The 11,290-nt window shown below is 36.2% G+C and overlaps 3 protein-coding genes across 4 annotated transcripts in view; 1 reads left to right on the top strand and 2 right to left on the bottom strand.

The window, feature by feature from the left end:
* Window positions 1-789: 789 nt before the first annotated feature.
* LOC107459549 (fasciclin-like arabinogalactan protein 3) lies at window positions 790-2,067 on the bottom strand. The gene has a single exon (XM_016077773.1). The coding sequence runs from the start codon at window positions 2,065-2,067 to the stop codon at window positions 790-792; it is 1,278 nt and encodes a 425-aa protein (XP_015933259.1).
* Window positions 2,068-7,606: 5,539 nt separating this feature from the next.
* Window positions 7,607-9,283, top strand: LOC107459774 (tubby-like protein 4). The gene is made up of 8 exons (XM_021126814.2): window positions 7,607-7,697; window positions 7,776-7,952; window positions 8,037-8,092; window positions 8,173-8,269; window positions 8,390-8,479; window positions 8,558-8,650; window positions 8,730-8,797; window positions 8,903-9,283. Exons 2-8 carry the CDS (start codon window positions 7,908-7,910, stop codon window positions 8,976-8,978), a joined length of 525 nt encoding a protein of 174 aa, XP_020982473.2. The 5' UTR covers window positions 7,607-7,697; window positions 7,776-7,907; the 3' UTR covers window positions 8,979-9,283.
* Window positions 9,284-9,444: 161 nt separating this feature from the next.
* The window catches only part of LOC107459772 (uncharacterized), a 4,312-nt gene continuing 2,466 nt past the window's right edge, over window positions 9,445-11,290 (bottom strand). The window contains exons 3-6 of one of the 2 annotated variants that reach the window (XM_016078029.3): window positions 11,013-11,256; window positions 10,844-10,932; window positions 10,080-10,196; window positions 9,445-9,788 (exon numbers count right to left, since the gene is read on the bottom strand). In XM_016078029.3, the coding sequence (XP_015933515.1) occupies window positions 9,543-9,788; window positions 10,080-10,196; window positions 10,844-10,932; window positions 11,013-11,256 (696 nt within the window). In that variant the 3' untranslated portion in view covers window positions 9,445-9,542. Of the gene's footprint in view, window positions 9,789-10,079; window positions 10,197-10,843; window positions 10,933-11,012; window positions 11,289-11,290 lie in introns of both variants that reach the window. The other variant, XM_016078030.3, reaches the window with a different exon arrangement.

Genomic DNA, 11,290 nt, shown 5'->3' with positions numbered 1-11,290 from the left:
ATTAAAAAAATTAAGTGCACGCTGGTTAGTATATTCAAAATTTTGTAAATTAATAAAAGAAAATAAGAAATATTAAAGAAAAACTGAAAATATAAATACAAACCTTGTTAAATGTTAATTGATAATTTAATATAACTTTTTTTATCACAGAAAATAAAAGTAATAAGTATTGTGAAAGAAAGGTTTTATATTAGAGTAACAGAATAAAAAAAATTGAAGGAGTATAAATTAAAATCAAATAAGACGTGTAATTATATATAATGTTTTTTTTTAATCATGAATAATTGTAATTGTAATTAAACGAACATAGTTGAATTGAATTGCTAATATCTTGTGTTAAATTAGATATCTTGTTAACTAACCATCCATGTGCAGTAATTAGATAATCCTAAATTACAAATGATGAAGAGATATTGCAAACATCTTAAAAAGTAGTGTTAATATCAAATTCAGGAGTAAAGAAATACATAGTTTCTAAGCATTTATTTTCTACAATACTAAAATTTATCATTATGAAGAAAAGAAGGGAACTGATATGGGATGCTATTTTGTATATAAAAGAAACATTACAGCATGTAGCTAGTGTGGGACGAAGCTTTCTAAGTTATATAATCTATCTTGTAAGTAAACTCATTATCAGGCCGGGGAACAAACATACAAGTCAGCATTGTACCGTAAATAAATGAAATGTGACAATAGCAATGACATATATATCTCTGGTATTGCAATATGGCCTTTGCAAAACTATCTTCAAAATTGGGGCTAACTGCTACTTTGCGACGTTATCAATCAATATGTATAGTGAGAGAGATAGATACCAAACAAAGTAAGGGCAATTGACAAAGCCATATTCACACCATCAAAAGCTACCCCCGAATTATTAGAACCATTATTTCCCTCATCTTCTGAAGGACTTGGGGCCACAGGCTTAGGCATCACAGCTGCCGGTGATACTTCTGGAGCTGGCGATGTTACTGGAACCGGCGAAGCTACTGGCACTGGTGACACCACGGGAACAGGCGATACTACTGGAACCGGTGACACTATTGGCACGGGCGATGATACGGGAATTGGGGACACTGCTGGAACGGGCGATGCTACCGGCACCGGTGACACTACCGGGACTGGTGACACTACCGGAACTGGTGACACTACCGGCACTGGTGACACTACCGGAACTGGTGATACTACGGGAACGGGAGATGCTACCGGAACCGGGGAATTCACTGGAACTGGTGCGACCACCGGCACTGGAGACACTACGGGCACGAGGGACTTTTCTGGAACCGGTGCAACCACCGGCACCGGCGACACTACTGGGACAGGAGACAAAACAGGCACCGGAGACTTGACTGGAACTGGGGAAACTACAGGCACGGGGGATTGAACTGGAACCGGGGCGGGAAATTTAGGTGGAACTGGTGACACTGCGGGAGGATTAACGGGAACGGGGATGACAGGTTGGGTTGGAGAGGTGGCATTTGCAGTTCCATTTCCGTTTCCACTATTTCCAGTTCTATCTCCGGTGATACTGGGGGGCATGAGGATGGTGCTAACTTGCACCACCGATATGTTGTAAGGTTGTGCGGCAATGGCTTTGATGAGATTGACGCCTGGAGCTTTTAGGTCGGAGGCGGAGGTAAAGATGACGGCCCCCCCGGTGGCAACGTTGGTAATCTGCAAGAATCCCTGCATGTCTTGGGCTTGGCCTGTTGTTTGGAAGAGAGTGGTGGCGGTGACGGTTCTGTTCCCAATATGCTGGAACTTCTGGACGTCAAAGTAGTCAAGTATGACGTGCAGGCTCAAGAGCTTCTTTATGAGGTCCATGGATTTCCCCGACAAGGGCGCTATCCCGGCATTGTCCACCGCCAACACCGTTATGGCTGCCCTCTTGTTCACCTCCTCTGCCAACTGTGTCTGCGCCAAATAGTTGCTGAAGCTGCTGAATGTCGGGTATCGCGATAGTAGCTTTGTTATGTCAAAGCACGTCCCTGGCGATGGCAATATTACCAGCACCGCCATTACCGATACCAATATACTCCATGAACACGCCGCAGTAGTAGCCATGTTGAATCTCGATTGATTTGATAAATTGGAGACACACGCACTCACATTCATGTATATATACACACGCGTCGTGCTTCTGATCGAACCATGATGAATGAATGAAGTAGATGGACCAGGTCTGGTTTATTCCGCATATTCTTAGGAGCTTTCCTTCGATGCTAAACCAGACACGCGAGCAAATGATGGAGACCCTCTTAACTCTCTTCTTTGACAATGTATAACTTCTTAGCTATAACTGTTCTCTATAATTAGCTTACTACTCTTCTATCCTCCACTTTAATTTGGATTTACTACTATACTAATTGCCTCATGGATGTTTAGTCTAGAAATAAAAGAGTTGGTCGTCACATTTTTTTTGTTGAGTAAAGGTAGGAACCAAAAACATATCAGCCAAAATCTAGCCAAATACCTTTGGATGAATTCAAAATTTTTACGAGTTAATATATATGGATGTTTCTTCTACTAAGTATTAGAATGTTTCTTTTTCATATTAAATGGATGTTCTTTTATATATTTTTCGAATTTGTGATTGTTAGAAGTGGATAAATTAATGTGAGAAAAAAGATGAAGGTTTTTATAGGTTTTAATTAGATTTACTTAATTAATTTAAAATTTTTTAAATTTAAAAAGTAAGAGATTTTAAATTGTTTCACTAATTACGTATGTCTTCTTAAATAAATATATTTTTATTATTAGTAATCTAATAATGGAAAAAAAAAATACATGCATACACATTAGGAGCAATGATTAGTATATTTATTTATTAATAATTAAGAAGATTCTTAAAAAAATTTAAAATAATTTCATATCGAATATTTTACTTTGAATAATTGATTATAAATTCTATTCTTAATCAGTCACTTAAAAAAATTTTAATATTAATTTTAAGTTCAATTTTATTTTAAGTCTTATTTTATAACAATTATTGTAAATAAAAAATTAAGTATTTTAGGTAATTAAGTTTAACTAAATTATGATATATATGTATTTTTTATTCATTTTCTCTTATATTTTTCTTTTTATCCTCTCCATTCTTTTTTGTTTTTTTATTTGATTTTTTCACTTTCTTTTTCTTTATTTTTTTTATTTTTCTTCTTTTTCATCTTCATCGTCATTATTAACATCGTTTTTCTCTTTTACTTCTTCTTTTTATACGTTTTTTTTGTTTTTATTTTTTTTATCTTTTTGTTTGTTTATTTATACGCTTTTATCTTCTTTATTTGTTCATTTATATGTTTTTATCTTATTTGTTTGTGTATTTTTAAAAAATTGGAGAAGAAAGAAGAGAAAATAAAAAATTTTATACAAAAATAGAAATAAAATAAAAATGACATTAAAATTTTTTATATAAAATACAAAAAAATTATCACAATAAACACAATTTAAATTGATCTGCATGTTATATATTTTAAGACAGTTTGTTATTTAAGATTTATGAGTATATAATTCAATTTTAAAATGATTTTGTTTGGATAAAATTCTCAATTTTTGAAGTAAAAAGTAAGATACAAAACTTTTTTTTATCAATAATAAAATATAAAAAAAGAAAAAGAAGAATTTTGGGAGATAAAGAAAAAGATAAAATATGAAAAAAAAGGTAGAAAAAGATATGTTAAGAAAAATTTCGGTGCCATGATTAACGAATTTTGGTACTATTTTTAAAAAAAATTAGTGTTACTTTTGTTTTTGATAACTTTCATATAGTTAATAAATTTTTTGTCACATTAAAAAATTTTAGTATCAAAATTTAAAAATTTTTTGTGTCAAATTTAAAATTTTTTTTGGTGTTTTTTTTCAATAAAAATTACACAATTCAAAACTCTTCTCTTTCTTTTCTTCATCATTGTCATCATTTTCTTCTTCTTTTCTTTTTTTATCTTCTCTTTCTCATTTTACCTCTTCATAATTTTTTTATTTTTATTTTTTAAAAAGAATAAAAATAAAATAAAATAAAAAAATAAAAAATGCTGCAATAACATCATAGAGAGAGAACAAGAAATAAAAAATAGCAATAACAACGTCAATAAAAAAACAAAGAAAAAAAATACGTGAAAAAAAAATGAAGAACATAAAGAAAAAGATATGTGTGATTCACGCACATTTTATTTGAATGATTTTTTTTAATTTGGACCAATTTAATTAACAAAAATGCCTGAAAATATAGCATAATTTTATGTCATAAATAGTGATTTAAAACTAAAAGTAAAATTTCTATTCTAATGATCGGTCTTAATTGAATTATATTTTATATTAGTTTTAATTATTTCATGAAGATAGTTATACATGTGAAACAATTTATTAATTCAACATTAAGATGATATAGTTTTTTTTAAGGGGAGATCGATTTTATTTAATTTTATCTATTAGTTCTAATGTAACTTTCAATTTTAAATTAGTCTTACTTCTTAAAAATATAAAAAATAATACTATTACGTTGGGTAACTGGAGATTAATGGGCTGGACTCGTTGGGTTGGTCCAATCGTCTGGGGAAGGAAGCCTTCGAGCGGGTTTGCGCCTTTAGTGCTTCCGTCCGACTTGTACGTGTGAGAGAATAGGGGGTGGTACCTGCAAAGACACTCCAATGCCTAAGTCAGCAAGGATGTGAGCAGGTCTAGAGAGTATTGGGACTTAGAGATACTTGAGGGGTGTCAGTGTATTTATAGTGGTGAACCAATAACCACCGTTGGAGTAGTTCCACCTTTTAGGGTGGATAACCGTCCCTTTATCTTAAGAAGGTTACGATATGGTTCCTGGAAGTGGATTGAGAGATTTTAGGGCAGTTATTATCTGCCAGCTAATCTCTGCTTCCGACTTCGTTGGATCAAGTCGTGGGGAGCACCGACTTCTTAAGAGAAGGTCGGTGTACTGAGGTGCCCAACCTTATGGGTTGGATCTGTCGTTTGAACCTGGGTCTTAGCGTTGGGTCAGGGTATGAACAGTGCCTCTACTCGAGCCCAATTTCTTTTAAGAGTTGGGGTCGAGTATTATAACTCGGGACCGTAGCCGACCTGATAGGGAACCGACGTGATTTTTCAGAACCGACGTGTTTTTGAAAGCTTTCAACAGTCGCGTCAAATCAAACGTCGAGTCTCTTAGAGGTTTGAGTATTCATACGCGGGGGCAGTTACCTTGGTAACGGTGCAACTTCTTAAATGGTTGCGTCGTTTTACCTTTATACCTCTAACGTACTTATAATACTTTTCCCTCTCTTTTCTTGTTTTGTTTCTGAAAACTTTCTCACTTACACACTCTGTTCCGAAAAGAAAGCTTCCTTTTTCTTTGATCAACTGCTGTAGCACCTTCGACCCTTCAAAAGTAAAGGTCAGTTTTCTTTCTTCTTCTTCTTCTCTTTTATGACTGCTTTTATTTGCATGTTTTTTTTAGAGGAACGTTGGTCGTAGACTTTAGTGATTCTGTTTTGTCAAGGATCTAACCCCAGGCCCCTTAGAGACCCTATTTTTGATCCTTTTTTCCTTTTTCCCTTTGTAAGTTTCGGGATCTTTTTCTTTTTTAGAAAAAAAGATGTCTTCTGTAGAATTCCTCACTCGATGGGTAGATGTTACTGTTCTTAGGGAAGAACCCCTTGTGGATACTGACTATGTTACCGACCTTCGTACGCACCATAGAATTTGTGCTTCTAATGGGGATGAGTCGAGATATGAACTGATAGCCCCGAGTCAGGGTGAGAGACGCGGCAATAGAGAGGAAAATGGACACGATGACGAAGTTACGGAAAGGAACGCCGCAAATAGAGAGCACGACGCGGTGAGGATCATGGCACGGTGAGATGTGATGATACGATGAGAAGGGAGAGCAGCGAGAGGGTGATTGCAAAGAGGTTAAATGGAGTATGGACAATGTTGGAAATTTCTAAATTGGAGAAGAGTTATGCAAATGAGGATTAGGAGTAGTTTTGGGTTTATAAAATAACTAAAAAACATATATAAGAAATAAACTATTAAGGACAGATGGGACAAGGTTCCCCGCTCGGATCCCCGCGTCTGCCTCGGGGGGATTTTGTCCCCCGTCCCTATCCCAACGAAAAAAATTTTCCACAGTCGGATCCCTATTTAGGACAGTCCCGACAAGGATCACCGCGTCTCGCGAGTTTTGCCATCCTTACCACCACGTCTTTCAACATCGTCATCCCTGATGATGCATGATGATCAGAACACAACAACACAAGAAGAAGGTGAAAGTAGAGGTCATGATAGGTGAGCTTAAGCTCAAGCAACTATATTCAGCTGAGTTAGTTACAATATAACTAGTGGGCTTTGTTATGGTTAGGCCTGTGGCTCAATTGGTTAGTTAGTTGTAGTAGTTAGTTAAGCCACTAAACTGCTGTTTAAAACTAGTTAATGCTGGAACCTTCTAGTGACTCACACTCAAGCTACAACTATAAGTAGCAACTCTTACTGCTACAATAACAGCTTTTCAATACACAATTACACATTCACATTCTTCACTCTCTTCTATCTAATCTCCTTCTTCTTTAATTCTTTAACCTTCAACCAAGGTTCTTGATAAGTTTCAATCTCCATACCATTTGCGTAATAAATAAATAGTATAATCAAGTTGCATTGGAGAGTATGTATATACATATACAATTATGTTATCTGGATACCAAATTAGCTACTAAAATCAATAAAACGCTAGAAATACAAATAAATATTAAAAAAATAAAAAATATATATAAATACATTAGTAACTAATTTTAATGATTAATTTTAATGTACAAATAATATTTTAAAAAAAAATATATATCTCACAAAATAAATTCAAAATATATCCTCTTATTTTTGGTCGGGAGTTTTGATGTTTGTAGAGCTTTATACACAGCGCAGAAGACGACAACAAGTTTGAAAATTTTGGTTGGCTCAACTGTGATCCAATCGAGAAGTAGAAGAAGTGGTGGAATGGTTACCGTTAGTCCTTGCTTGGAGTAGTTAAATGAAAAAGGAGCCCCAAAACATTTGAAATTCAAACTTGTGGGGCACATGATAGCTTTTATGGCTGAGCTAGCCCCATCGATTACTGCCCCAAAACATTTGAAATTCACATCTCTAGAGTCTCCTTCAGATCAACCAACATCCAGCTCTCATTTAACATCGTTTGCTTCGCTGCTAAATCGCACTAACACTAACATCAACGGCGTCTCTTTCTTGCTCTGCTGGCGTTGGCGAAGGGCGTGGGCGGGGCCATATGAATACGATGAAGAAAGGCGGTTGCCAGAAATCTTCAATTTCAGGGCAGCCTTACAGTTCGCTGTATTTCAATCCGCTGAATGAAAATGGGGATGAGGATGAGGTGAGACAGAAGCGCACCCGCACGCGTAGCTGCAGCGACTACGGCCTTCGCAGCTTAGCCTCCGGCTTTGAGGACGATAGCAACAAGGAAAACAACGCCGCCATCATCAATGGCTCTTCTATTTCTCTTTCTCTGCCCGCTCCTAAGATTAGGAAGCACTTCCCATCAAAGTCCACAGACACGATCTTGAAGCCGTCGTCGCTCCAGTTGTGCATGCAGATGAACGAGCCCCTTGCCCATTGATATTGGAAGATGTACATGCCTTATTCTGAAGGAGCCCACTCCACAAGGCCATGGCACTCTCTATTGTCTTTATACCTATGTAAGATTTCTCACAACTCACATTCAATTCCCCCCTTCTGAGTTCTGACCTTGTCTCAACTCCATCTGTTCTATATAGGAAGGTCAGGGACGCCAGAATAGGAAATTAGCAGTGGCCCATCACAAGCGCCGGAATGGCAAATCTCACTTCACAGTAGCTCAGAATGTAAAAGGACTCTTATCCAATTCAGATGATACTTTCCTTGGGACCATGACAGCTAACCTCATCGGCTCAAAATACCATATCTGGGATCAGGTTCTATCTTCCGCTCTCTATGTGACAAGTGTTAAACGTAGTAAAAACTTTTCGTATTTACCCATCCATCTCTTTGGTTATCAGGGATATCGACCTAATTCCCGCAATACGCAACCGAAATTACCTCTTGCTGTAGTGACGTAAGTCAATTTTTTCATCCTCTTTGTCTAAATTGACATCTGCTAAAGCTAATTACAGGTGTATGGTTGTATGTTCACAGGTATATACCAACAGTAGCAACATGTACCGGAAGTCACAGAAGCATGAGAGCATATATCCCCAAGCATCAATCTCTGTCACTGAAGAATGTCACACAGGTTAACCATATTTTTCAATTTGTGTTGGCAATAGCATCACTAATCACTGTCACATCGACCAAGTCCGCATATAGCAACATTCTTCAATTAATTTAATAAAACGGGCTCGCTTTTCTACAGTTACAACATATTAAAGGGTTGCCATTGGATTGGGAGGAGAAATGGGACACAGTGCATCAACTATTCTCAAAGGTTCCACTTTACAACAAGGTAGGACGTTTCCTTATTCTGATTGATATTTGATATTGAGGCAAGGCTTGATTTTTGTTTTGCATTGCCTTTCTTCAGATTTCAAAGCAATTTGAGCTTGACTTTAGAGATAAAGGAAGGGCAGAACTTAGAATCCAAAGATCGGTGAAAAATTTCCAACTCACTTTAGAGGTAATGATGATCTGTTGGTGAATATTGTTATATCCTGTGTGCATTTTATTAATAAACTTGTATTGTGGTGATTAACTAGGAGAATGGGAAGCAGACGATCCTGCAGCTAGGCAGGGTGGGAAAATCAAAATTCGTCATGGACTACAGGTATGTACATAAGTATGTATTATGTAATTAATATTTATTAATCAATAAACTATGACATTAGCACTGTAGCACCACAGCACCTCAATTGAGCATTTTCCTCTGTAGATATCCACTGACAGGCTACCAAGCTTTTTGCATCTGTCTGGCTTCCATTGATACAAAGCTTTGCTGCACAGTGTAGTAACGGGACACACACTCGGTTACGTTCAACCTCTGAACTTTAAGATTACTGTGTCCTTGTCCTACATTTTCTCCATAGAAAATCGGTAAATTGTATTGTGTCCCAAAGTCCAGCTAGGAAACATGCAATAACAAGTCAAATGGCCATACTCTTTTTTTTTTTTGGGTGTCTTGATTTTTTATTTAAACGGCCACTCTCTGTGATCCGAGACCGAGATCACCCCCTTTTATTTTTGTACGAATTCACAGCCAAATATTGCTTGCCTAATTGTCTATCTCTGCTTGATTAATTGACTCGTTATTAAATATATTCATTTGATTATTTTTCATGAAAAATAAATTTAAAATCAGTAGTTTGTTTAAAAATTTTATTCAAATGACCAAAATTCTTGATGAAATCTTTCTACCAAAAAAACTAATTTTGAATCTAACAAGTTGTGCTAAATGATCACCACAGCAAAATAGTATGGTAGAAAGAAAATATTAAGCTATCTGGCAAGTGCACTTCTTTTCACAAGCTATTCATATTGCACCATCCTAAAGGAAAATTTGAACTATTCTTCGTCTAATTTTTTCTAACCTTATTTTTTTTCTTTGAAACTACAACCCATCCATCCTCTGCTTCACCTGCATCCTTTTTGAGAGGCTCATCATCAATCCGCATGTTACATGAACTCGTGTTTGACTCAGATTTTGGAATGTCCACATCCATGTTTGAAGAAGTGGCTTGCCTAGCACTACTTTCACCATTTTGACCACTTTGGACATCATCATCTTCCTCATCGTCATCATCATCCTTATCATTCACAATCTATTTCAAAAAAAAAAACATAAAAAAAAATACTACTACTACTTCAAAATTCAAGTAATGTGGATGAGCTTCCAGTTGTATCTTAGCAAAGTAACAAGAGAAAATGACAAAGCAAACTCATGCATCACATCAAATAATATACTTTAACGTTGCTCCCTCCAAAAAATCCAGTCATATAGGACAAGGAAAAGCCTAAATCAATCATATACAAGTGTAAATGCAAATTTATAGAATAGCAATATAACACAATAAAGGTTCATACTCATTCCAAAATATTATGCTGTCATTTACCTGTGGCACTGCACGAGGATGCGCAGCTTGGTTAACAATGGCCTGCCTATAACGCTCAATGGTCACAAAGTTTCCTTCTAAGCATTCCTCGTGCATAACCATTAGATTTTCAGCTACCTACATTAGTTCGTAATAATAACATGAACATGAAAAAATGAGAATCACAAGAAAACACTGCAAATACTCAGATACACAAAGGAGTCATTAGCAGTGGCATACACAACTTTAATTTCTTTTAAGTTTGAAGAAATGACCTTAGGACACAGTTCATATTAAGTTTAATCTATGCTGCAAATGAATATGGACACCAGAGCCCTACTTAACTGCTTCTTTTCAAATAAAATACAAAATAGAAACATATGACATGTACATGAAAATTGGTGACTAATGATATGTTCATTCCAAAAACTAAAGACTAAATAGAGTACCATTAATTATGCCTATGATGGCCAAATATTAAGTTTTCAGTTTCCACCTATGAATAAAATGACAGGGAAGACTGGTGTGATCGAGGTGGTAAAAAAATGCAACCCTCTCCAAAGAGAGTTTCCTAAGATTCAAACCCTCAACCTTGTAGTTAAAGTTCAACTAGCATTCAACCCACTTCCATTGAGCTTAACAAATTAGGTAACTTTACTTTCAAACACTATGGTAAACTAACAATAACAACTACCATTTAACCCTTAATTATTGCAAACAAGGAACATGAGCAAAATTCAACAACAAATAATATGTATTAATCCAATAAAGAAAGAAAGATGCACCTCTTCAGTGCTGCCATCCTCAACCACTACATTGAGCGAAATCATCCCATCATAGAGTTTGTCCTCCAAGTCATCAATATAAAGCGGTTCTGCGAATCATTCAAAAAATAAAAATATTAAGGATCTAAAACAGAATAACAATAATTGAAGCAGTGTAATAGCGAGCAACCTCTGGATTGAGTGAACCAGGAGAGGATATCCGTGGCGAGGTTATCGGCCTTGAGGCGGGAGTCAGGGCCACCCCACTGGTTCTCGACGGCATCACGAAGAGCGGACCAACGCAACAAAACAAAGCCAATGCCTTCACTGAAAAGTGATAATGAGTTTCCTTGTAACCGTTTCGCACCCTCCATTCTTCTTCTCTTCTTTCTGGATGGAACCCGTCTCTGCTCTTCTCTAGCGAGAGGAACCAACTGCAAGACAGGGAAGGAAGGCTGTGAACTGCCT

This window comes from Arachis duranensis, chromosome 7 (genome assembly GCF_000817695.3).
Source record: "Arachis duranensis cultivar V14167 chromosome 7, aradu.V14167.gnm2.J7QH, whole genome shotgun sequence".
Classification (NCBI taxonomy): domain Eukaryota; kingdom Viridiplantae; phylum Streptophyta; class Magnoliopsida; order Fabales; family Fabaceae; genus Arachis; species Arachis duranensis.
Note: the sequence above shows the minus strand (reverse complement) of the source record. Positions and strands in the feature narration are given on the sequence as shown.

Excerpts from the sequence above, each read along its gene's own strand:
- LOC107459549 (XM_016077773.1), bottom strand. The coding sequence starts at position 2,067 with ATGGCTACTACTGCGGCGTGTTCATGGAGTATATTGGTATCGGTAATG.
- LOC107459774 (XM_021126814.2), top strand. The coding sequence starts at position 7,908 with ATGACAGCTAACCTCATCGGCTCAAAATACCATATCTGGGATCAG. Across the intron at positions 7,953-8,036 it reads AATACCATATCTGGGATCAG|GGATATCGACCTAATTCCCG; the intron begins GTTCTATCTTCC and ends TTTGGTTATCAG. Across the intron at positions 8,651-8,729 it reads ATTTCCAACTCACTTTAGAG|GAGAATGGGAAGCAGACGAT; the intron begins GTAATGATGATC and ends GTGATTAACTAG.